The sequence below is a fragment of the Arvicanthis niloticus genome, chromosome 17, assembly GCF_011762505.2.
Source record: "Arvicanthis niloticus isolate mArvNil1 chromosome 17, mArvNil1.pat.X, whole genome shotgun sequence".
Taxonomy (NCBI): domain Eukaryota; kingdom Metazoa; phylum Chordata; class Mammalia; order Rodentia; family Muridae; genus Arvicanthis; species Arvicanthis niloticus.
Window position 1 is genome coordinate 13,929,339 of NC_047674.1, and position 26,705 is coordinate 13,956,043.

General features: G+C 54.6%; 1 protein-coding gene across 1 annotated transcript; it reads right to left on the reverse strand.

The window, feature by feature from the left end:
- Positions 1-306: 306 nt before the first annotated feature.
- On the reverse strand, positions 307-26,185 carry Espnl (espin like). Its single transcript, XM_076914772.1, has 9 exons — positions 25,502-26,185; positions 24,219-24,409; positions 22,758-22,944; positions 20,304-20,486; positions 13,201-13,332; positions 7,345-7,459; positions 5,869-5,966; positions 5,043-5,237; positions 307-3,460 (listed from the first exon to the last, which is right to left on the reverse strand). The coding sequence occupies exons 1-9, from the start codon at positions 25,793-25,795 to the stop codon at positions 1,841-1,843; spliced, it is 3,015 nt and encodes a 1,004-aa protein (XP_076770887.1). The 5' UTR covers positions 25,796-26,185; the 3' UTR covers positions 307-1,840.
- Between the last annotated feature and the right edge of the window lie 520 nt (positions 26,186-26,705).

Sequence of the window (26,705 nt, forward strand, 5' to 3'; positions counted from 1 at the left end):
TAGGTGCCCTGCCTACTAGTGTGTACTTGTGGAAGTACTACACACTAGTGAGCACCCAGGCCAACGGTGAGCCTCTGGGCAGACCCCTCACCTACCAGGACCTGGAAGGGGCAAGCCAGCATCAGCACCACATCCCCCATTCCACGATGGAGGGAAGAATCTAGGTCCTTTAGGGGGTTGATAACTTACTCTGATGCTACAGCTGCAGTGAGCCACTGGGTCTGAGTGTTCACTCAGAGGCCAGGCTCTGTAAACACAGGCAGCTTCCCTAGGGGGAGAGTGATAAGCAAGTGCTCACCAGCCAGGAACAGCGATTTTATTTAGCAAACACACATCCAGCTTCAACTTCTGATAAGACTCTAAAAGCAGAGATGCCATGGGCAGAGTCGGAGGATTCACCCCGCCACCTCAGAGCCGGTTCCAAGGTGGGCCAGGGCTGGAGGCAGGTCCTGTACCACTACCCTGTGTGACTCTTCCGGCACCAAAACCCATGCCCCGTGCCAACTTTATCTCCCTGGAGGTCCCCATCCATGGGACCCGCTACCTAGTCTTGAGTCTGTACAAGCTCTGCTCCAGCCAACAAATGTTCTACTATCAACCCAGAGACCAAGGTTAGGGCTCCCTGCTCCCCCTAGTGGTGATGCAGGGACACTGTAGGAGACTTTTGGAGATGGCCTGTCCCCATTGTGCATGAATTTGCCCCAAGAGACTTGACTGAAGATCCCTGTCCTATGCCAATTGTAGTCTCCTCAAAAAGTCACTACCCCAAAGTCCTCCATGGGTTCCAGGCCAGTTCTCCTGGGCCCCATGAGGTGGGTGGTGGCTCATCCTTCTGCCTGTCACCAGAAGCTGGAATCAAGCAAGCCCCATCTTGTGGGCTGGGGGTGGGGGATCCTTCTCTAGCACCTGGTTCCTGTGGTTCTCTATGGTAACTGGAGTCCCCAAGGTGTTTGCCTCCTTTCTCTGTGCCTAAGTGGGAAGGTGACATCCAAATAGCCACAAGAACACTCCTGCAATGTTCTTTCCTTGCTGTAAGCTATTCCCAGCTTCTGAAGGCCAGTTTCCCTTCAGAGGGTACCAACCTTTCTATTCGAAGGACTCTTGGTGGGTGGTTATTCTTGGTGTCCCTGCTCTTAGGATCCCCCCCATGTGGCCCTGCCACAGAGCCTCCATCTGAGGGTCTTGGAAGGGTTGGTCAGCTGGAAGACAAAGGCCTAACAGGGAGCCTTCCCTCAGGGGCCAGGCAGTGCCAGGGGAGAGATGCTGCTAGTACGCATGCAATAGCACCTATGACTGACCAGCAAGAGGATCGGGGCAGGACCACTTGTCTGCCTTGGGACTTTGGGGTCTTCTCCATAGAAGCGCTTCTGTCAGGGAGCTGGTTCACACTAGACACTCTGGTTTTAGAGATAGGAAGCTGCCAGAAAACAAACAAACAAGCAAACAGCAGAGGCAGGCCCTGGGCTGAGGCCCAAAGGGAGGTGTAGAGAGTGTGGTGGTTTAGCTGAGACCACCTGAGCCATTGAAACTGAAGATTGAGACATCCATGTGACTGCTGGAAACAAGACCAGCAAGGGGACCCTGGTGCTAGGTCACCAGTTCCTTGGCTGCAGGACCCTCAGACCCATATGACCACTTGAGGGCGTGCTCACAAGTGAGAAGGATTTGACCCCAGTCATTGCTCAGAAGAGATGGACATTATGGCTGAAGAGACTTCCGATCTCCAATCTCTGCAAAGACAACCATCACCGTGCCCACTTCACCTGACCCCCAAGGAGTGCAAAGAATAAACAAAGGAACCCCAAACCTCCCCCAGAGTCCTATCCCACCAGGTGAATAGTCATTCTCCAAAGTTAAACATCTCAGCTTCTTTTTCCTTCCAGAAGGCGAAGCTGCGGTCAATGTATCCACAGATGTCCCCGCTGTTGAAGCTGCCCCGCTGGGAGTCGGACCCCAGCCTCGGGGCCGCAGGTTCGGGGCCGCTGCCAGGGAGGGCAGCGTGGGGCAAGGACCCGAGTGGTGTCAGGCCCAGCTTTCGACCCGGCTCCACATCCCAAGGGGGACCCTGGCTAGAGCCGAAGAAGCGGGCTTTGATGTCCTCGAAGCCATCGGTCCAGGCGCGGCGCCCCGCGGCCACCTCGTCGGTCACTGCCTTATGGAAGGCTCGCACGGCCTCCCAGCCGTGTTCGCCCAGATGCTCGAAAACCTCGAAGCACAGCAGGTGGCGCATCTTGCGCTCCTCGGCCGGCAGGTCGCACTCCAGGAGCTGGAAGTAGCCAAGCATGAAGAGGTCCAGTGAGAGACTGTTGTAGGGCACGGGTGCCCCGTCCACATACGGCAAGAACTGCTCAGGGGACAGGGGCCCGCGCGCCCTGCGGCTCAGCCTCCGCAGCTGCCGCGCCGGCACGTGCGCCATGATGGCTTTCCAGGTGCCCAGCAGGTGGGTGATGATGCCACGCTGCTGCCACAGGTGGCCGAGCCGGGGGCCGTCGCTGGGCTGCGGGGAGGGCGGCCGGGGGCTACCCGCGACCTCGGGGCCCCTGGATCGTGCACGCTGAGCCTCTAGGGTCCTGCAGGCAGCTGTCCTGAGTGCGGGTGTATAGGCGGACTTCTTCCAATGGCCGAGGAAAAGCATGACAATGCGCTCCTTGCGCAGGCTGGCCAGGTCCAGCCCCGGACCTGCTCCAGCCTCTGACGGGGCCTCCTCGCAGCTGATGCCCGAGTCACTGGCCTCCTCCGTGTCGCCTGGCCGGGGCTCCCCACCCATCGGGTCGCCCCGGGGCTGTGGCGGCGCGGACCAGCAGCCTCTCAGACACTGGCTGGGCCGCGCCTCCAGCTCACATGGACCCGAGTTCGAGGCGCAGGGCAGATCCGGAGCGAACTCGAAGTTCCCCCGCAACGTCCGAACTGACACTCCGCACTCCTGGATCTCCCGCTGGGCCTCGCTTCGAGGGGGGCCGACAATGGCCTCCTTGCTTGGGTCCTGCGGGGCCGGAGAGAGCGGTTTCTCCTCGCCCTGTGTCAGCCCGTTCATGCCCTTCAGCAGCAGGGACATGCTGCGCACCAGACGACCAATGTGGCTGCACCAGAAGGGCAGCGGCTGCCCTCTGGGCTCCGCCTTCCCGGGCTCCTCGGAGCCTTCGAGTTCAGGCGCTAGGACTGGAGCTTTCTCGTCTTCCAGGCAGGGAGCCCGGGGCAGAAAGTGGCTGTTGACGGTGATGCTGACCAGGGGCTCTGGCAGGAGGGCCTGCAGCTGGGCTGCCAGCCGGCCCAGCTCGCTCTCATACTCCTGGCATCGGCGCCGGAGCTGCAGGTCGTTGATCTGCTTCTCCAGGTAGACAAGGTCATCCTCTGTCAGTAGCTCTCCGAAGGGGCCCAGGATAGCCTGGTGCGTCTGCGAATACCTCCAAGTTGCCTGTTCTGCAGGGGTGGGGCTTGAGTCCTGCCTTTGACTCTGGTCCTGGGCACAGGAAGGCTGGGTCAGCAGCCACCCCAGATCATACTCACTAGTACTCTGCCTAGTTCCCTAAAGCCTAGACCTTGGACAGCAGCTGGCCCGCCCCTGGCTTTACAACGTGAAGCTGGCGGCTGACCAACCCAGTCCAGCGTGGGAGCCTGGGAAAGATGGGGACTCCTTGCCCCCTATGGTCTTCTAAGACTCGGCGCTGGCTGTCAAGATACCCGGGCCCTCCACTTAACCCTGAGCAGCCCTGCGTGCCTCCTCACCAGCCTGGGGATGGACACTACTGTTCTAGACAGTGTCCTGTCTTGCAAGGGGCCAGCACAGAGGCCTCTGCTCTGCTTAAGCTATCACTCCAAAGCCCTTGGAAACCCTCCTCCATATCCCTCTTGTCTCTGTGGAACCTTGAACCCATCTTTAGACTCCAAGGGACTTCCTGGAATACAGCCCCTTCCACCACTCCCCAGCCCCTTCCCCCATGCTGTGCTGTGCCGTGTGGACACATTTGTTGGAGGACGGGCTGCAGCAGGCAGGAGCCCATAACATCTGGAAAAAATGTGACTGGTTTAATGGAATGATCCTACTTTGGCTTTAAAGCCCAGTAGCTTACAGTGCCTAATGGACAGTTCGGCTTTAAACCTGGCCACAGTACAATCCATACTCCTTCAGGGCAAGATTCTATTTCCACTTGCTCAGACAGCATCCAGAAGCCCTGTGAACGACCACAGCAATCACAGTCTCTTCTCTGTTCAGTCACAGATGCTTTCTGGACACCTGCTAGCCCCTCAAGCATGTCCTTCCCCCACTCACTCCAGCACTACAGGCTCTGTTGATTAGCCCTGGTGCATGCTCACCATACCTCAGGACCTTTGCACTTGCTTTCCCTTCTACATAGAGTGGAAAATACCCTAGACCCAAACAAACTCCTATGGGTCCTCCTCATGTCCTTCTAGCTCCAGTTCAATGTCACTTACCCAAAGAGGAGCCTCTCTTGAGCAGCCCCCTTAGAGCCCCCCACTTCATACTACTTTGCCTTTACCATGGGTTCACTCCCACCCTACCCTCACTAGGCTATGCTTTTCAATTGGCATCTCTGCAACAGTCTAAGCGCCAGAATGGTAGGGCTGGCCCAATCTAGTAGATGACAGAAATCATGGGGCCCACCCCTCTGAAGCCATAAATGGCTTGCTTGGAACCCTGCCATCTAGTTTTGAACCATGTATGGCAGGAGAGGAAACTGGGACCACACAGTAACAGAGAGGAGGACATCTGGTTTGGGTTCCAGGTCTGGGTTGGAGCATCCTACTGGCACCTCCCACTCCTGCATGGCACTTACTCAGTGGCCATGTTCCCACCACCTCACCCTACTCCTCACCTTCATCTCTCCCATCTTCCACCTGCCTATCCCACACCCCATTACTCTATCCCCCATCCTACCCCCGAACCCCCAACCCAACTTCCCATCTCCCTCTGGTGAGTCCCCACCCTCTTTCTGGAGCCCTGCCCTCCTCCTTAACTCTCTGCCCCTCCCTCTGGTCTGCTGATCCTCCTCTGGCTCCTCCCCTTTCCTTCCAAGTGACACCTGATCTTCTGGAGGATGGTCTGCACCCAAGCGGGCCTGCAGCTTCCGCACCATCACCTGCCGCTTCCATTCAGGGATGGGCCGGCCACGTTCATCCTGTGTGGGCACCAGCATGTCAAGGTCTCCTGATGGCAACCCATCCAGCTGCAGAGTGGCCAGGCCATCAAGGGAGTCTCGGGGTTCTACCTCAGGGCCCTGGAGAGACAGGCAGGTGACATGCCCTAAGGGGACCTAAGATTGAGCAAGGTGAGATTCCCAACCCCTCCAGTCCATCACCTAATAAAGGTGAGGCCCTGAGCAGAAGGATGTGCTTATGCCCTGCCCCCTACTTAGGGGGTGTGGTCTTACAAGGCCTGGATGAGATTGCCTAGGGCATGTGATATAGAAACAGCTAAACAGGGTAAAAAACACACAAAGCCTGCCCACCAGTTCTCTAGTGCAAGACTTATCAGAGCCGTTGTTGAACTGTGTGCTCTGAGAGGACCAGCATCACTTGGTGATTCTCAGAGTCCACTGGGACTCAGGGAAAGGTGGGGCTGGAAAAGTGGTGGTGGGTGGACACAGCTTTCTCCAGAGGAGCAGAATCCAGAACCTTCCTGCAGCTGTCTGGTTGCCTCTTGTGACAGCAGCTTTCAATCCTGAGCCCAGAGGTCAGGACTCTGAGATGACAGAGAAAGGCTCTGTGTGTCCTGTGATGGGGCCTGGCTCCTGCCATCCTGAGATTGTCTTCTGAAAACTTGGGGTGGTCAGAGCTGTCCAGGCTGAGAGAACATGGGGTGTACTAGCCTTCATGTGGAGCGACGGGGAGTGAATGGAAGATACTCACCTGAAGGGCATCTGGGGTGGTGACCCTTAGAGGGGTTGTGCAGGCCATTGGCTCCCTTGGGACAGGCTCAGCAGGCCAGACTGGGCTGAGAGTTACAGCTGCTGAAGACAGCTGGAGTCAGAGGGGTGTCAGAGTGCAGGCAGAGGTACAGGAGAGCAGAGATACCAAGCCTGGAGCTCTTGGACCCAGGCCAGCCCTACCCTTCCAGAAACACTAGGCTTAGAGCCCAAGACCCCCTCAGCTCTGCCCTCTGGGGTCAGAGGCAAAGTGGTACAACTAGGATCCTCATAGAGGCCTCAAGAGGACCTGCCCCAACTTGGCCACCAGGGAAGCTTGTATGCTATTTGATTCTGCCTACTGTAGCACCTCCCAACTTCTATGCAGCCTGGGCAGAGGCAGGAGCCCATAAGACCTGAAGGTTTGGGGATCTAGCCCAGCCATGTCAGAACCCAAATCCTGTCCTCTTACTAATCCATCCCCTATACCTATAAACACACACTAGTGCCATGTCCCTGAGCTGTGTCATACCCTAGGCAGGCACACAGACCCATTCACAGACATACTCACAGCTAGACACACACACACACACACACACACACACACACACACACACACACACACGTAGATTCACACAGGCACAGGCATATACATAAGTAGATACACACAGACAAATGCATGCTCACATAACAGAAACACACACACACACAAGTAGACTCAGACTATTAGGGTCTGACACACACAGTAACACACAGGTAGACAAAGACACATGCATGCTCACACACACACAGAAACACAAACAGGTTGGCACATACATGCTCACACAGACATGCTAGACACTCACGTGCAGACATACAGGTATATACACAGACATACATGCACATTCACATAAAGACAGACATTCTGATATAGACACACTAGACATTCATGTGCAGACACACAAGTACATATATAGACACACATAGAGACATATATGCACACTCACAGAAGACATACACTCAGGCACACACACAGACATAAAGGTAACATATGCACTTGCCCACACAGGCAGACACAAACATGTGAACATACTGCTGTAACTTGTTCACTGGTCAAGATGTGGTGCCTGCTAATAGTTACATGCGCTCTAATGGCATTTTGATAAGGGTTGGTCACAATCCTCTAAGGGACTGATCCTCAGTTGGCAGCCCCTCTAGATCTCCTGATGCTCTAGGATACTCACTGGCCTGCTGGGCTCTCTGGCCTTGGTCCCACTGAGATCACTTCCTATTATTTCAGGTTACTGTCATTATGGTATCCAAGATAGAAAATATCAACCTTGGAGACTGCAGAAGAAGCCTGGGAGGAGTTCTGAGAAAGGGAAGCTCTAACTGCTCAGTTGCCTGAGCCTAGCTCCTCTGAGAAGATCCTCCCAGTTAGATCTGCTACCCTCCACACCTTGCCCAGACCGGTTCTTCTATGGTCAAGCCAAGCACTCACGTGAGGGGCTCCTGAGTCCCGAGTCCCCTCTTCTTTCTTCTTCCAGGGAGAGTTTTGCAGCCAGCAGTGGGGGAGGAGGAAATGGCGGGGGTGGGGGTGTCATCAGGACTGGTACCTGGGGATGGACAAATCTGGTTGGTGGAGACAGGGTGAGTCTGGACTTGGGTGGGTCTGTCCCAGCTCTGCCGGGCAAGCATGGAGGGCCTCCTGGAGCATGTGCGGCTCAGAGGGCCTGAAGAGAAGTGCCCAACAGGGAGCCTCAGGACCCTGTCCCTCTTGTGTCTCCCTGCCCACCCATGCTGGGTGGCTGGGTTTCCTAACAGTCTGTACCCTCCACCCATTTCAGAGCCCAGTTCGGGATCCTCTAGAACAGCCTTACTCCAGGACTAGATGCTGGGTTAGCTGTGCTCGCCTCTCTCAGCCCACACAGATTGGAGCACGTACACACGCAGGCTCACATGTTTCCCTGTGACTGAACTTCACTCCTCCTGAGACTCTCCTGTCTCTCTGCTTGACATGGGCCTGAGGGTGACTTGGGGTAGTGGATTCAGTGAGATCCTGTAAGGAGGGGGCGGGGGGGGGGCAGGTCCCTGTAAGGATGTCATCAAGTTAAGATGTCAGTGCCTGAGCGCAGGCCACATAGGGCTCGGGGAGCCTGAGCACGACCCCTAAATTGTGCCCAAGGCTGAGCAGCTGTCTCAGGGAGCCTGGCCTTGGAGAGTCATGCTGCCCAGTCTTCCCCAAACTACTGCATCATTGGTTGGCTTGCCCAACCCCTAAGAGGACAGATATACTGGTGTTGGGCAGAGAAGCAAGATGGGATACTTGGACTTCTTCTAAGCCCATAATGCTGAGGGGCTGGGACCATATACATCAGGCAGAGGTGCAAGTCATGACCTATAGTCAGTGTCCAAGCCCCATCAAAACAGGATCATCAAAGACGGGAGAGGCAGCCCCTCCATGTTTTGGTTGGGTAGCCCACGGTTCTTGGCTACCTCTACTAGACCACTGGATGGATGAGACGTTGACCTGAAGAACATGCTGCCCAGAGTAGCTCTAGTCAGTTCCAGCTGTGAGACCTGACCCAGGGAAGCTGAGCGCTCTTGTCCCTACCAGTTCTGGCTAGGAAGAAGAGATCTGAGGCTATTGGCTCGTCTCATATCCTTCCAGGTCTTCTAAGCAGGCCTTGGCACCTTTTGGCTGAGAGCGGATGTAGAAGACTTCTTGACTCCATCTAGGATGGAGGCACCCGAGTTTGGGGGAAATGCATTACATTGATGCCCTCTGGCATGCAGATGCCCAGATCCTGGCTGCAGCTAACAGGGCACACATAGCACTCCTCTGAGTATCCACCCCACAGCCAGGCCTAAGCCCCAACACCTCCCTTCGGGGGACAGATGAAGCCAACGTAACTGTCAGGTCCCTAAGATGGTGCTGGTGAGACCCCCTACCCCGAGCAGGGAAGGGGTTCTGGCTTGAGCCCGCCCTAATTCAGAACATGAGACCCCACAGCCAGGATCTGTGTCAGGAACCTTCTGTGGCTTGGATTATTACTCTGCTGTATCTGCTTTCAAATTTCCCCCACATTAGCAGAGATGGCCTTCAGCCTACACCTCACAGTGCAGTAGCCTGCACCGTCCAGGCCAATCCTTGGCTTCTTTGGGGGGCATTCCTCATTTATGGCCAAGGTGGATGTGTCCTGCTCTTCAGTCCCGTCCCACCCGACACCCTCAGCTCACCAGGTCACAGGAAAAAGAGAGCAGCACAGACCCCCCAAATGCCCACTTGTGCACCTCATTTATCCTGGGAATCTGCAGAACCCAGGAACCCACACGTGAGGCTGCAGGGCTGGAACATCTGCCTGCTTCAGCATGGAGGCTCTCAGAAGCAAATGCTGGCCAGCGGAGCACAGGGAGCTGTGGTTGTCCCGGTCCCAGCTGTCAGGGGCTGTGGAAGCTGTGCCCCCGGAGTGGGAGGTATCGCATTAATATTTGAAGGTGCAGGTGTCAGGTGGCCATCAGGCTGGGGCCGAGTATGGGATCCCTTACCACGGGGCCTTGGGCTCCATAGTAGAGGGCTAGGTGTGGACCTCTGGGAGGTGAAGGACCTAAGATTACCCAGAGGAGCCCAACTTGCAGTGCCTCTCTCAGCACACAGTGGGGACCAGAGGCTCTCCAAGGGCTCACAGCTGTAACACATGGATGGGGGAGGGGCAGCAGAAGCTCTAGAGGACAGCTCCTGGGCCTGACCATTTCTACAGATGCTGAATTTGACCCTTAAGGGCTGTCACAGGGGTGACCCTGTAGGACAGAAACAATCTGAATGCTGCACGCACAGATGTGAAGCTATCCCGGGTTCGGGGTTCCTTGGAGGAACCACACGCCCACCAAGAACATGGCAGCCATCTGGGCATCAGCATAGCAACTGGGGTGGGACCCTCACCTGGAGCCTCAGCCCTCCTCCCGGCCATTTAATCTATTGGCAATAGAACGGACAAGAAGTGCTCTTGCCCACCTCACCCAGGAAAGATCGAGGGGCTGAGGGGGTGCTGGCAACAGCCTCCTCGGGCTGGCAGGACAGAGAGATGGGATGTTGGCCCGGCCTGGGAGACCGGACTCTAGCCACAGAGTAGCCCCACAGCTTGTGGACCTCAAGACCCTGTGTTAACTGGGCCCTGAAGTTTTCTTTACCAGCAAACCAGAAAGGGAAGCAGTGTAAACCCCATGTCCTGATGACATGTGGGTTGTTGAAAGTGATGCATTATGGGGCAACATCTGATTGTATCTATACAAGAAACCACTAGTGCTGACCCCTCTGACTGTGGTGGCCCCCAGGAAGTAGGAGCCCCCACATCCTTGCTTCTCAGTCTTAGCCATGAACCCTGAGGGCATCCTTGATATAGGAGGGGGAGGTGCCAGACTCCATCCTCTAGTCCTAACGGCTGAGCATATCATACCTGGGACAGCTGTCCTAAAGGTGGCAGTCCCTCAGGCTCCACTGCCCGCCATCTCTCTCCCTGTTTTTGGTGAGATTTGAGCATTGTTGAGCCTGCCATGCATTAATCATGGAGGGCAGCTGTGGCGAGCTGGGTTACAAGCCTGTAATGCCACCCGGGCTGAGAAAATCATGACCTCAGACGGAGCTGGACACCATTCACCACAGCTGAGATTCCATTACTGTGGGCAGTTACCTCCACTCTGCCCTGAGACAAGACTTCTGTCGAAGGAAGTCCCCAGCCCTCGCTAGCTCCAGTTTCCCCACATCTATGAATGGGGCTCTAGGTCCCTCTGCAGAGAGAAGAGGGGGACTAAGCTAAGGCCATCGTGACAGAGCAGGAGAGGAACATTGCTTCTGCTCCCAAATGAGGTCTTCAGACCCGCTTTGAGGATGAGGAAGTCAAGGCTGGTGCCCTGTGCCCAAGAGGATCCGGCAACACACTGGTGGGAGTGAGCGCAAGGTAGGCAAGCAGGATAACCCAGCAACCAGGGATGAGGGCTGCATTCCCTGGGTTTGGAGGCCTGCACAGTTATCATCCAGCCCTGCTATGATTGGCTAACATCTCTGCAATAGCCTTCAGATTCCCACTGACACCAGGGAGTCAAGCTATCAACTAACAGAGAGATGAACGGGCAGCAGGCTACTGCCTCAATAGCCTCTGGCTTCCGTCCCACCTAGGACAGAGGTGCAGAGGGACACTGAGGTCCAAGGAGAAGCATGGCCTGAATCCCCCCAGGGCTCTATGCAGGCCCCACACTCAGCAGAGGGTGTGCCATGGTCCCACTGACCCCGATGTAAAATGCTCACTGAAGGTGCACCTTTCAGGTGATAGCTCTTGATACTGACAGCTTAGCATTCAAGCTGCCTCTCCTGGGCCCACAAATCCCCTGGGAGCAGCTCAGGACAGTGGTGTCCGGGGAATAATGGGTTTCACCATCTCCTCAGGCCCACAGGAGAGCGCCGGTGCAGAGGACCTTTGCATATTGCATTTCCATCAATATTACATCAGGTGCGCTCCCCCTGCCGCCGGCCTACAGCTGACAGCAGGTCCTCCCTCATGAGGTAGGAGGCCCAGAGGACAACTCTAGCGTGGTGGGGTCAGGCACCCCTAGCTTTCACCAGACGCCATCAAGACACAATGGCCACCAAGCTCTAGCCCTAAATGTGAAGTTCTGAATGATTTCAGGATATACACCACTGAGCCCACACAAGGCCCAGGGTCAGGTTTGCAGAGCCTGAGTGGGTGCCCATATATGAGCAGGAAGAAAGCTATTGGTATACAGGAAGTGGATGGGCCGTGTTAGGCTACAGGAGAGTCATCCATGCAGACTTGGGAGTGCCAGGTACCGCAGTCCCCGGGCATGATGGTGAGGTGCTGCCTTGGGTCCTGTGTAACATCAAAGACACAGCTAGGGCCAGATCTACCCCAAGAAGGCAAGATGGACTGGCTGCCCTCAGCCTGGGGGGGGGGGGAGGGAGCATGCAGAGACCCTCTCCCTGAGGTGGGGTAAGATCCAGGAGGGCCTGGCTGGCTGTACCATGCTATGGAGATGGAAGGCTAAGAGCCTGCTTGCACAGAGAGCTCTGGCTTTGAAATTCATATCGTGTCTGGTGTGGGGGCTAGTCAGAGACTTTTGGAAGGTAGGTGGGACCTGGTATGAGGGAGTAGGTGTTCACTCAGTGGGCACAGGAGAGCAGCCACCCTTCCCTCCTGATCTCTGCAGCTACCAAGGACAGGGCAGATCTCAGTGAGGACAAGAGCCTGGCATTTTTCAGTGGGTGGAGTATCCCTAGGCCCAGAATGTGCAACCCTGCATACTTTCCAGAAATCAGCCATGTCACCTTTTGCCACAGTCCCCGACAGGGCAGGGACCAGGCATTGACAGCCAGTCTGATCCATTTCCAAAACACTTGAATCCTAGGTTCTGAGACTTCCACCACATGAGTCCTCATGGCCCACATAAACTGCACTATGCTGTGTCAGGCTTGCTCCGTGCGGGTTTCAAGCAGTGAAATTTGGCTATTACTATGCGAGGTACCTAGTGCCAGCCAATGGGCCAATGAGGGCTCTGCTTCCATTGGTTCCTGAGATTCTGAGGAGACATCCCCATGAGAAAAGAACCATGGAATGCCCCTAGTGAGCACCAGGGGCCCTCACCTCTTGGACCTCTGTGCCCTCCCTTCCTGAAGGGGTGGTACCACTGATGAACTCATCATGGTTTCTGCCTTGGGCTGGATGGGGAGAGAGGGATTGGGTGGAGGGTACTCTGGGAAGAGTTTGGTCCAAGTCCCTGAACTTCGTCCATGAGGAATACCTTCCAACCTGCCCCACTCCCCTATCTTCTCCCTCTGGCTGCCTGCTCACACTAACCCACTTCTCTGTGAATTCCCTTATCTGTTCAATCCAGCAAATCCCTGTTGGATTCTGTCCTGTGTTGGGCACAGGGACCAGTTAGGATACTCGAGGATCCTGGCTCTGAGAGTCACAGGGAGTAAAATGACCCTGCTGCCACCAGAGAGTTACCTCAGACTACGTGGGGCCTTGCTTCCAACTCTAAGCATGCTGAAATAGAATCCCCAAGACACAGGCACCATTTCTATGATCCACACAACAGGCATGATTTGTCCAGTCCTGGCTCAGCCCCCAGCACAGCCTGTCCCCATCCCAGGACCTTCCCATCACAGATCCTGCCCTGGCTCCTGCTTCCTCTGGCTGACTGAATCACTGACTGAATCCTTCCAAGGCCTTTGTTCCTGGCAAGTGTTGGAGGTGAGAGAGATGTGTTAAATAAGTGTTGCAACCAGCTGCAAGCCCACCTTCCCAGTCCTCCAGGATAGACAGGGCCCCTGAGGCTTTACCGGCCGAGACATTTCCCGCAGGAACTGGGCACAATCCTGGTGTCCGTGATACTCTGCCAGGTCCATTGCTGTATACCCATCTTCATCCCGCAGGAAGGGGTCTACATGGTGGGAGAGCAGGGTCTGGCAGCACTGTGGAGAAAGAAATATTTGATGACACACATGGCTCACTGAGTGTCAATGGGGACATTCAGACCACTTCCCTGGCTACAGACTTGGTCACTCAGCAGCCTGCCTTGGAAGGACCCACTCAATTCTTTCCCTTGTAGACCCCTTCTATGCAAATGAGACATCTTTCTCAGGTGAGTGGGCCAACTCCTCCAGAGCTCATGGCTTAATAAGCAAAGCCTAGCTGAGGAATAGGCATGAGGTAACTAAGCCAGGTAAGCTGTGGGAGACTCCTGGGATAGCGGGAGGGGCTATGGTGACCAGGAGGGGAGGTATCAGGGTCTGCAGAGCAGATAACACATCGAAGAAAGGGCAAAGCATCAAGTTTGGCCCCAGGTAGTGCTGGACAGAGAAGGCACAGCCTGGACTGAATGGCAGCCTGGGAAGGGGGTGGGGGTTGGGGGGAGGGAGGACTCTTCCAGTATGAAGAGTGGTGCTGGGACCAGTGGGCAGAGGCAGATGGCAAGATATGACCAAGGTACAAGCCTCTGAGGAGGCCATAGCAGAAGAAAATGGGTCTACTACAGGGAAGAGAGGGGCAAGTGGGGCCACAGAAGGATGATACACACTATATGCCTTCTGAGAGGATAAAGAGGGTGAGCTGACTATGTTAAGACCAGGAGATGAGGGAGGCTGAAGGAGCCTCAGCTCACACAGTTTCACCCTATCCTACAAAGGTGCTGACAAGCAGGGCTATTTCCCCAGTAGCCTACGGAATGAGAGATCAAGGAGACCAGGAAGTGAATAAAAAGTTCTAATTCACAACCCCCTGCCGTAGGCTTAAGGTCACCCATGAGTCAGCAGACTGACTGCCTCATGCTTTAAGGTGGAAAAACCTCTAGCCTGGAATGAAGAGTAAAAGGGACCCAGGCTTGTAGCTCTCCCACTTGTCTGGTACAGGAAATGAAAAACCACTCCAGTTACAACTACAGACCATTCTCCGATTATACTGTCCAGCACATAGCCAATAGAGATGAAGGATGCACAGGAACAGGAGAACTGGATGACCCTCCTCCCCCCAACAAACGTCCAGAAAAACCGCCGTGATCTTCACTCAAAGAAATAAAACCCAAGTGTGAACATTTAGACATGGTATCCTAGACAATAAAAGTGATACAGGGCTTGGGATGTGGCTCAGTTGGCAGAGCGATTGCCTAGTATGCAGAAAGCCCCAGGTTTGAACCCTTCCCTTTAAACAGGTGTGTCGGTGCACACCCTGCAATATCTGTGACCCCAGCACACCCAAGTGGAGGCAGGGCGATCAGGAGTTCAAGGTCATCCTCAGCTACATAGTGAGCTCAAGGCCAGCCTGGCATACACGAGACCTTGTCTCAAAATTTTAAAACAAGCAGAACTAAAACCAAGCTAACAAATAACTGATTTGTAGATTGAAAATGACAGGCGGGGCATAAAGACATGAATACAACTAAGACCCGAGGCTGAACTCGTAAAGAGAACATTGGCCAGAACTGGACCATGGGAAAAAATTATACCAAACGAGGTCCCCAAGGCCCAGAAAGACAAATGCCACATGTTCTCTCTCATACGTGGATTTGGCTTCAAATCTTGTGTGTGTTTAACTTGAAACATAAGAAGAAGCCAGGTGGCTAAAAGGGGCCTGAAGGGCCTACATTAAGGAAAGGAGGGTGTGTTAGACACACTCTGGGAGGTGAAATGATTGAGAAGGCTAACCCTGAGAGACGGTGTGTGTAAAGCCATGGGGAAGCCACCTCACAACCCAGTTGAAAAAGTAATCACAGAATACGAGTGATATGCAAGAAGAGTAGGATTCTGGGAGTCAAAGGAGTGAGGGTAGGGGTGGGAGGATGAGGAGAAGTGGGGGTAGGAGAGGGTGGGAGAGGGGTAGGGGGTAGGAGAGGTGTGTTAACCAAAGCTAAGGATGCAGGAAATTACTCTCTGGAAACCTACTGGCTAGAAAACTACATTCAAAACATAACTTTAAACAATGTAACTGAGACATTGCAGAGCAGACCCAAAAACTGAAAAAGCAAACCTAGCAGACCAGCACTGTCAGGACAGGCATCCTTCAGGGGCCTGACTTAGTCTCCAGACTGTGGCATCATTGAGATACAGTGAGGTCTGAGGAGGCTGGGCCTACTGGAAGGATGCTGGGTCAGTGGGGTGTACTCTAGAGGGATCCTGGGACCCTAATCCCTGTTCATTCTTTCTCAGAGGTGAGGCACACAGAGCTGTGCCCCATCGATGTGTTCCCTTCATGATGCTCTGTGTGGCCACAGGCCCACAGCACCAAGAAAGAATGACCATGGACTAAAAACTCCGAAGCTGTGAGCCAGAACAAACTTTCCCTCCTAGTAGGCTGTGCATTCTCCTTAATTGAACACAAACGCTGGATAGTAAAGTCAAACACACGTATAATATGAATCCCAGAAGAAGAGGAGAGACAGCGTGGAGCAGAGATGCTGTCTGAGAGATAATGGCTGAGGTCCTTATGGACAGATGGCAGACACCAGAACACAAATCCAGGAGTTCCAGCAAATCCCTGGCGGTATAAACAGAGGCTCACTTGCCTCCTGTCCCCTCACAGTAGACAGACAGCAGAAAGTACAAGTGAAGGAAGGAGGATTTTTTCAGAACACAGGCCCCTGGCCTTCTAACACACAAAGGCCAGGAAGCAGCAAATGATCATTTTAAACTACATACATTAAAATTTAAAAAAAAAAATGGCTGAAAATTACCAAGTCTTTTTTTTTCTTCTCTCACCCAGACAGGGTCTCCTAAATTAGCCCTGGCTGACTTCAACGCTGTCATGTAGCTAAGTCTGAATCCATGGTCCTCCTGCCTCCACCTCCCAAGTGCTGGGGTGTCAGGCTCGCATCTCACCACACCACGCCATAGCTGGCCCCCCAGCTACTAGTTTATTTCTGGCAAAGGTACCCCTCACTACCAAAGAGGACGTAAAGACATTTGGAGGCAAACACACATAAAGAACTGATGGTTCCCAGCCACAAAGCCACACTGAAGGAGTCCCCAGATACACCAAACCGCAGGACAGCAATTCCACGTGGGAGCTTGATCTGCAGGGGGTGGAGAGAAGATGTGGGTTCGTTTTATTTAAAAAGAAGGTTTTGTAAAGCTGTAGAAGCGGCAGTGTTGGAGGTGGCCCTCCCCCAGTCCCCGTGACCTCTCTCTCCCTCTCTCCCAGCTGCTCACACTAGTCTTCACCCTCTGTCTGGGGCCTCAGTGTCCCCAGCTGGAGGCCCAAATCTGAGCGGGGAGCAGGGAGCACACAAGTCCTTCCCATGAGCCCACGTGCACCAGGCTCCAGCCCCTGTGGGAGCCTCGGCTGCTTCAGGTTTGGAGAATGGGGATGAGGAAGCTGAGAATTTTCCCAAAGTCATGATGATGACTGCCTAGCCTCCATCCACCTGCTCCACAGCTACCCTGTGGACAAGCAGGGGCTCCGGGTCACTGAGGGCAACTGTCCTGAATCCTCAGCCCCCAGGACACCCTGAGCCTTTTGTTCCCAGCTCTTCCTAATACCTCACTCACTCTTCTAACACAACACCATGTGTGATAGCATCGACCCGTACACATCGCTTCTAAATAATTAAAATCCTGCACTGGAAACCAGGAGGGCCAGATGGCTGAATCAGACTCAGCGGAGAAAGGCAGAGAAAGGAATGAAGCCCCAGGTATCCTATTGGGCTTTACACTGGGGCTCCCTTCTCTGTCCATGCCTCTGACCTCCAGCTCTGATGTCCTGTACAGGACTCCTGCCCACAAGAAGGGAGTGGACGGAGACAACCAGTGAATGGCCATCGACCTGCATCATGAAAACCCTTAACATTTCCTATCTGTACACACAGGGTCACTGGGAATTGCAGACTCCTCATTAATTAATAAGCTAAATAGAAATCTTTGCCACAGGCTCACTTCATAGTTGTGTCAAGATGACATAAGAGGTGTTCTGTTGTTGTTTGGGTGCTTGTTTTGCTTTTCCTTTTTGAGACAGAGTATCACTTTGATGATGGCCTCAAACTTGCAATTCTCTCCTTTCTGGTCCCCAGGTGCTGGGATTATAGGTATTACCACCATACCCAGGTGGCAGGTAACAGCTTGATTTACCTGTATGCAGAATCATTACAAATTTTACAGTCAGAAAGCCAGGCTGGTGTAGCTGGTGGTGTAACTCAGTTGGTTGAGTCCTTGTCTATCACGCAGGAAGCTCTGGGTTCAGTCACCAATACCACCTAAACCAGTTGTGGTGGTACATGCCCCAAATCTCAGCACACAGGAGAGAGAAGCAGGAGGGCTGGAAGTCCAAGGTCATTCCCTGCTACAGAGTGAGTTTTAGGCTACACAAAACTCTTTAAAAACAAAGCCAGCATAGCTTCTCTGCCTCTTAGCTGAGAACAAGTTGTAGCATCAAAACCAAGAGGCAAAATAAAATAAAATAAAGTGTCAGACCACTGAAGCTCCAACATCAGGCCCAGCAATTGCTGTCACTGTCCTCAGTTTTAGAGCTGAGATGAAACAAAATGCCTGTCCCCTCAATGTATTCCATGGAGCCTTTCCTAGAAAGGGAACCTTTCTCACAACCCTCGTGGGTCAGCCAAGCACTTTACACTCGAGCACATGCACATCTGAGGTCTAACCGAGGCAGTGAAGTGTACTGAGGCTGTTGCTCAGATGGTCACAGACTGGGTTTTCACATCTGTATGTTGAACCCTGAACTCTGAAGAGATTCACTCCTGCAAATGTGTTCTTCACTGAGCAGGGCTGTTCTGGCAGAGCTAACCTTCCTGTCCCCGACACGAGTACCCCAATCAATGTAACCACCTGAGCCATCTGCAAGTCCAGGACCCTACAGAGGGATCACCCCCACAGAACCCACAGACACTGATAAAACAGCTCTGCGTCTGTTGAGAGTGTGACTGTGAACCAGGGAGAGTTGGGCATGCACGCACCACAGACAGGAAACCCAGAAGATGGCTGAACCTCCGCAGGGTAGGGCATTGGTGGGTACTCCTGGGCTTTCTCCCTGGAATTAGTTGGGTAGAGAGCTAACTGTCAGTTATAGCCAGCCACACATCTGGCCTGAGGCAGCCTCACAGCTGTCCTCTCTTCCTCATTGCCTGTCCTACCACAGTGTGCTCCTCCGAACAGCCTCAAAGTCACCTGTCCTCATGTCCTAATACAGCCTTCGATGGCCTCCCTACACCACATTATGGCCTCCTGACCATAATTTCTCTCCTCCAAAAACCTTGCATCACCTTACCATCTTTCTGGCCTCACCCAGTCCGCTCCTTCCCATGTGTGCCTCCTCTGCAGGAGCCTCCTCTTTGTGGCTTTTTATATACTGGTTTACTGATACAGCTCACATACGGTCCTCCCATCTGAGAGCCCCCCAGGAGTCTGCAATAGCCTTCCTCAGGCCCCACCCAGGACCAGTTAAAACCAGACTTGGGGGTGGAGAGAGCTGCTGGCACATTCTGAAGTTCTCTTGAGGTTAAGCTAAGCTGGAGAACCACGGCTCAGGCCAGCGCTGCAGGCTGCACGGGCGCCCGTGTCTTACGAAGCCAGACCTCGACAGATTGCATGGGACAGAGAAGGTCTGAAAATGGAAACCAGAAGTACTCATTTGAACAGCTGTGAAAACAGGGATCCAGCCAAGCAGCGGCTAAGGAAAGGCTGGACCCTGGAGTGGACGCACTGGACTTATTTCTATGTATGTGAGTGTCTTGCTGGCGTGTGTATGTGCACAGGTGTGACTGGTGCCACCCCAGCCTCGTGTGCCAGGGTCAGGAAGGCAGGAGCTGCTGAGGACATGCAGTCTTGTGAGTCCTGGATTCTGTAAGACTTAAGGGAGGGTACGCTCCTCTGAGGATTCCTTCCTGTGGAGCTGGCTACTCTTTATTTGCTTCATGGGCTTCCGCACAGTCCCATATGGGAAACTATCTGACTGCTTAGGCAAAGCCCTGAACTTCACTGCCCTGCACACCTTTCCCTAAAAAGGAGTGTGCTTGGGTGGGGCCTGATGACCTGGGCGCCCCAAGGGTGGGGTGGGAGTGACTCCCCTCTTTCAGCTCCCAGGCTGTTTTATCCTCACCAGACAGGACAGGAAGGGTTCCCAGGGACTCTGGCAGGCTCCTTATTCCTCCAGGCTAACCTGGGGACAGAGCTGGAGTAAGCTGTGCAGGGCCTGTGAGAGAGCGGAGCAGGTGAGAGGCAGCCTCTGCCTGGAAGGCAGGGGAGGTAGAGAAAGGCCCATGGGTAGCGGCTATGGACTGGCCAGGGTTGCCTTTAGTGACCCTGTGGTGGCACTATGTGGAGTTCTCTTGTTTGGCATTGCTGAGGTGTCTCCTTGAATATTGGGGATTCTGCTAGGGACAGCTGCCCAAACTCTGACCCATGCTAGGACACTTGGGCTATCTCCAGTGACAATCCCCATAGATGAGTCAAGTAGGCCTGGAGACTTGCAGGGTAACCTTGGCAAAAATCAGTAACTCAGGAGGAATCCAGGAAGCAGGTAGGAGGGGTAGGGGTGGAGCTCAAGTTTCTCAGGAAAGGAAGGGTAGGGGAGAAGGAAGCTGCCTGGGACCAGACCCAAACAGGACACCAGCAGTCTTGGCCCTCAGAGCTTGGTACTTCCTCATTTGTGACATTTTCACCCTCGCATGTCCTAGAAACTGGGCCACCTGGGCCAGGTTTGCCCATATAGCCTTCAACCACACGTCACCAAGCTAGCCTGGAGCAGGAAACAGGGGTTTTTCTGAGCCAATAGCTTCTCCCATAGTTCATGACCTAGGGATGTGCTCTGCCTGCTCCACCCACTTTTGGTCTCTGTAGAAGGGTAGTACTGGCATCTGTTCCAAAGGAATTTGGGGAGGATTCAATGGTACACTGAAGAAGTGCCAGCTCGGTGTCCTAGCCCCTCCCCCACTGCAGTATACCTCTATGTGTCCGTTCTCGGCTGCATCATGCAGGGGAGTTCCTCCCCAGGAATCTCTCATGATGGGGGCACCCATGAGCAGGAGTCGGTCAAGAATAGGTGTGTGGCCCCCCCGAGCTGCAAAGTGCAGGGCAGTGGCTCCTTCATTATCCCGTGCTGTCAGGCCGATGTCTGTGAACGTGACCTGGGGAGAGAGAGAACCAAGGAAGGTAGGCTGTTAGCTGAGGGTAGACCTGGGGTAGCTTCTCTCAGGGAGAAGAGACAGGGACACTCAGAGCAGAAATGGGACCTCCCAGATGTGATCCTCAGTGGGGAGTGGAGATATCCCCAGGAAGCCTTGGGACAGAGCTGGCTCATCCCATGTGCCCTGTGACCCCAGTGGCATCCCAAGCCAGGGCAGGTTATGTGAGGACAGGACTTGAACTCTGGAAGCCCACAAGGCAAATGCCACAGCAAGAGAGGAACACCACATGGAGAGTCAGCAATAGGAGAGATGAGGAGGATACTGGCACAGGCTGCCCTTGGGTGTCTCAGTTCCTCAGTGGGTGCCGCCAGAGGCCTGGGTGCTATGGCACCTTCCCCCATAGCTCTGGTCCAGAGCCGCCCACATAGCCTGGGGGGCCTGTCCTGTTGGTCAACACTAGAGTGCCTTTGAGGCCCGCCTTCATCTCTGGTCTCATCTGCCCTGTAAGAGCACAATAGAATCTCCACAGAACCCAGCTTGGGGTCCTCTCAGGCTGTCCAGTCTCCCATGGGCTTACCTCATGAAATGTGGACATCTGGGATTGCCTTTGACTCTTGTTCTGTGGGGTCTGCTGGATGATCGGTGACCCAACCAACAGGCAGGGGAACTTTGGACATTTCCCCATCCAGAATGGCCTTTCTGGCCCTGTGGCCCTGTGGCCACTTGGTCCTCAGACCAGAGTGTGCCCACCTTAACACAATCCAAGGCTCTCTGTGGATGAATCACCTGTGCCCTGCCAGTGGCCACCACTGTGGCCACTTCTCCAATCACATTCCATTGGCTCACACATCCAGGTGGCAGGACAGCCAGCTTAACCTCAGGCCTGGGGCACAGCACAGATGACAGTCATGGCCCACAGTGACTGAGTTAGATTTGCAAGCAAGGCCATGGGCAGAGCTTCAAGGACCAAGGTGTTGGGGAACTGGGCAGCCAGAGCCAAGGCTTTCTCCAGAGGAAACTGGAGCAGCACACACGGTTGACACCAATGGCTGAGCAGGCATAGCAAGGAAAGCTGAAGACAAACGACATAGTCTCTGGGACATCGGGGAGGACATCCCCCAGTGTAAGGGGAGCACCGCTCCTTTTGTGAGTCCTCATGCTAACTTCCAGGCACAGGGAATCCAGTAGATGGACAGGACCTGACCTCCTGATGGAGGATGGAAACAGGTGTGGTGCCAGCCAGATGTGTTGTTGGTCAGGCACTAGTTTCAGGACTGCCCAGGGACCTCAGGAAGGTGCAAAGCATAGCATGCACAGAGGCTCTGAGAGGAAGCTGGAGGGAGAGCTAAAGGGGAGCAGGAAGGGAGAGCCCTATCCAGTCAGATGCTTTTGATCTCAGTCCTCCATGGCTCCCCAGGATCCTCCTGATAGAGCCCCTGGCCGCCTAGGGCCCTCTCTGTCTTAACCACTCTATCCCAGGCCCAGAGGCCAGGCTTTCCTATCTTTGAGTGTAACGCATCCTCTTCTGGGAAATTGCCTTGAGTCCTACCCCAACCACAATACACATCATGCTACTTCCTACCCACCATAGTCCTCCTCTCCCCTCCTCTCCCCTCCTCTCCCCTCCTCTCCCCTCCTCTCCCCTCCTCTCCCCTCCTCTCCCCTCCTCTCCCCTCCTCTCCCCTCCTCTCCCCTCCTCTCCCCTCCTCTCCCCTCCTCTTCCCTCCTCTCCCCTCCTCTCCCCTCCTCTCCCCTTCTCCCCCTCATTTCCTCCTCCTTCCCCCTCCTCCCTTTTCTCCTCAGGGTCCTCCCCAACTCATGGACTCTGGAATCTCTAATGGACCCTTGCAGTGCCTACTTCTGGAGGTGAATGGTTCTCTGCTGTGAAGGTGAGAACTCCCTGGCCCGCTCAGGCCCAGCTCCAGACACTCTGAAGTTTGGGGTTTCCTTCCTGGGAAAGGTGAGTGGCTGCCCCAGAGCTCTAGTGAAGGAGGGTTTGAATGTGGCTGAATGGCTCAGGTCGAGTGCTGGCACCTGTGACAGCTTATCAAAGCCCCAGAGAAGCACCAAACTCCTAGGAAGGGGCCCTGGCTGCCCTAGGGGCTACCCTCCATGTCTCCTAGAGTCTAGTGGGCACTGCAGAGGTGTGGGGTTCCACCTGACACTCTAGGTGCTGTGTGTGATGCCTGTGCCTGAGAGCCCCCTTCCAGGCCCATCTGATGCTAGGGCCTGGTCCTCCCAGATGCCTGGATTCCCAGGGTGCCCCCTTACCAGCCAGACAACTAGAGAGTAGTGGCCACGGGCAGCCGCAGCATGCAATGAACTCATGCCATCCAGGGCTCGCAGGCGCACGTCAGCCCCGCAGTCTTTCACCAGAAACTGTGCCAGATGCAGGTGGCCCTCTTGGCAGGCCAGGTAGAGTGGAGAGGCACCACTGCATGTCCGCTGGTTCACACCACTGTGATAGAGGGAGGGTCATGAGGCCTGTCCCCAGAACTGCCCCAGGGAGGATGAGCTGGGGCAGCATCTGGGGGCTTTCTGTAGCCTTCTCTTGGGCTTGGGTGAGTCCTTAGTTTCCAGTGATCAGCTGCAGGAAAGGCCAGTGTCCTACCCCAAACTGACACCATCCTCAGTGACACAGACTTGTCCTTGACCCCTGACCCCTGACACCTGACTTTATTGTCTGAGTTTCCTTAATTCTTGCCATCTGTTGCCTCAATGGGCTCTGTGCACTATGCTGCCCCAACCTGTCTTTAACTCTTGCCTTGCCTGGGTCAAGATTACTCATATCAGTTATTTTAGATGGAAGGGGGTCACAGTCTTGACTGATTCTGCATTCTCAGCCATGCCGGTAGAGACACAGAATTAACCCCTAACTCCTAAGGGCCCCCTCTGCCTCTGTGCCACTATGGCTGGTACTATCTGCAGAGCACCCCTGCCAGACACAGCTCTATCCACTGAGCAGAGTTTTTGCTTTGTGCTAGTGCCGTGCTCACTGGGGTTGGGAGGAGGCGGTCCCCTTAACAGTAAGCCTCGGCTCTTAACTGCTCTTGGCTCAAGCATATTTGTCTTCTAGATCTCTGTCTGTGCCTCGGCCTTGTCTCATCTCTGGGGCCCTTGCGTAGGGTTCCACTCAGGCAGCTTCCGCAAACACCCTGCAACTGCCAGAAGGGGAAACTGAGGCTGAGAGCGGAATGATTTGCTCAAGGAGCAAGGGTTTGGGCTTCTTTCCTTACAAAGCCTGTCTAGCCACCTTGTTCTAGCAAGGTGAGCTTTGTATAGAGCTCAGACCAGAACACAGCAAAGGAGGAAAGAGGAAACACTGAAAACTGCTTGTCTCAGTGGGTGGGGCGGTACCGTCCCTCATCCACAAACCCTAGAGAGTGGGACACAAGGCATCGGATTGATGAGGCTGGTCCAATCAAGGGATCTCCAATGGGGAGGATGAACCCAGTCAACATGTTGAAGCAGGTTGCTCTTTCCAAGCACCATTTGGGTGCAATTCTTGCAGGCCCCTCCCCCTTCAACCTGTACAAGCTGCCCTTGTGTTAAAGGCCCTCCCTGACGCATGCAGAACTTGTACCCTGCTTTCTGCCACTGTGTATCCTCTGCCTCTGTTACCACAGGGCCTGCCTCCAACGAGTCTTCCTGTGCCTCCCCTCTGTGCAGCCTCCTCCCCCCCCGCCCCACCCCCAGTGGCCAGTCACTGTGGGTAAGGTTCTGGGCTCTCACCTGCTGTGGGCCGCTGTCAGGAGTTTCAGACAGGTCAGGTCACCACTTACAGCAGCGTGGTGCAGTGGCAAGGCCCCTTCCAGCGTCTCCAGTGTGGCTGCATGGCCCTCACGTAGCAACCACTCCACCAGTGCTGGGTGTCCAAACCGGGCAGCCAGGTGCAGTGGGGAGACACCTGAGGCATCTTGGTCCTATCGGGGGCACAAGCAGGACACTGAGTCTATGCAGGTCCCAGTGCAGCCTGGCTGGGCAGCACCAGCATGGCCAGAAGCAGCTGCCTAAGGTTAGTCTCTTGGAGGACCCTGTAATGTCTGCAGCTGACTCTCCAGTCCCTCCATCCCCTACTGAGACTGAAGGAGCACCCTGTGTGAGGAAGGAGCTAGACTAGGCCCCTGGGATCCCACCCCACCCCAGCTGCCTCCCTTCCTCATCAGCTGAGTCCCTGTACATTCTGCACATACTCAGAAAGGCTTCTGCTAGCACAGTGATTCCCACCACGGCTGTTCCAGGGCACCAGCCTCTAAGCCTCTGGGCTTCTCCCTTCTCCATCATGGTCCCTAAGGCATTTCTCAAGGTGTCAAGCATCTGGTAGAACCTGGCCATTCCCTGAGGGTGCTATGATCCAGTGTGAATCTGGAAATGGGTCAGTGTCTGCCCTTTGCCCTCTGGGTTGTTGGAAGAATCAGTGCACAAGGCCATGGAGGCTGAAACACACTGCTCTGTGCCATGTGTCAGTGTTTTTGTCTCCATCCAACTCTGATGACTGTTTCATGCTCTCAAGAATGCAGCCATGGCTAACAACTCTAAGCCCCTTGCATGGTCTAGGCATGCAAGAAAGTAGGAGGCTCGTAGCTCTGATAGAAATGTTCTAGCAGGATGGTCACCATACTTGAGAGCCTTCCCACGATCACAGCCTGTGTTCCTAGGGGAACAAGATCCTGAGTGCCCAAAGCCACTTTACAAATCTTGACCCTTTGGGGAACAGGTTCTGTTAATCAGGTCTGATCAGAGATGAGATCCCGAACATAGGCAAGGCCATCATTGGCAGCCCTAGGTGCTCCTTGCTGAGGGAGGTGTGGAAAAACCCTGGTGACTTTTCTGTGTCAGTGCTGGATACATCTGATGTGGCCTCGGTGTTCAAGGGATTTATGCTTTTTTTCGGAGTGGGGGATGGGATGGGAGAGGCATAGGCACACATCTCTGACTGAGAGCTCAGGGACGTCCTGGACTTACCGAGCCAGATTCACAGACAACAGGCACAGAGCTGCCCTGTTCTAGCTTACCTGCAGCCCGCAGCCCCCGTCACGGACCAGCCAGCTCAGTTCTGCCAGGTTGCCCGTGGCTGCTGCATCGTGCACTGGTGTGGCCCCGTTGTGTGCCTGCTGGTTGCCCGGCAGCTTGGCTCTCTGCACCAGGAACTTGACACAGTCCAGATGACCAGCCCGGGTGGCATGATGCACCAGGCCAGCCCCCAAATCATCAGTGATGTCCGGTCTCAGGGCACCAGCCTCAAATAGCTGCTCCAAGGTGGCCACATCCCCATCCTTGGAGGCCACCAGTGCCTGCTGCACCTCCATCTTCAAGTCTCTCAGTAGTGGCTTGTGTACAGGCCCAGCAAGGCTTCCTGTTTCAGGCGTGGACGCTGCTGAGGGCTCTGGTTACCTGATAAGCAGCTCCCGGGGCAGATGGGAAGCAGCAACAGGGGGGCAGGCTCCGGGGACTGGCCCTCAAAGCTTGGCCCAAGCAACTTGGGCTGGGTGCCTGGAGCTTCCAAGCATGGAGAGTGCAGGCCCGGAGGAAGGGGTATGCAAGTCAGGCCAGCAGATGCCAGTCAGCAGCTGGAGCCCTATCATCTAGAGAGTGAAGTGAGAGCACCCCTCAGCAGGGCTCCTGGCTGGGACGGGTCTCCAGCCAGCCAGCAGCGTTTACATCTACAGTAAGCTCTGGCTCAGAAACCTGCCCCAGGAAATACTTCAGTGATAGACTAGCAGGCCATGCAGGTGTCTCAATTCCCTTTGAAGAGTAGACCCACTGCAATACCCTTAGGGTCTAAATGCCATCACTTGAGGTACCCAGGACGCGCGCGTGCGCGCACACACACACACACACACACACACACATTCTGTGTGTATGCGTGTTTACCTGAGACAGGGTCTCACTAAGTAGTGGTCTGGAACTCACAGAGAACAGTGGTCTGCCTGTCTCTACCTCTCCATTGCTGGGATTAAAGGTACATGCAACTATGTCTGGCTGGTTTGTATCTGAAACTCAGTCCTTGGCTCTTCTCAGCACTGATACTGGATGAGCTTCCAGTGGCTGCTGGATGGTAAAGGCTTCTAAGGTGATAAGATGACCCCACAGCCCCACATTGCCCCCTCTAACCACAGTACTCTTGGGAGTCTGGACCATCCATGGCCCTTGGCTGGAGAAACTAGTGTGGGGTCAACCTGGTGCCACAGGAAGGTGCTGACCAACCTCAGGCTACAT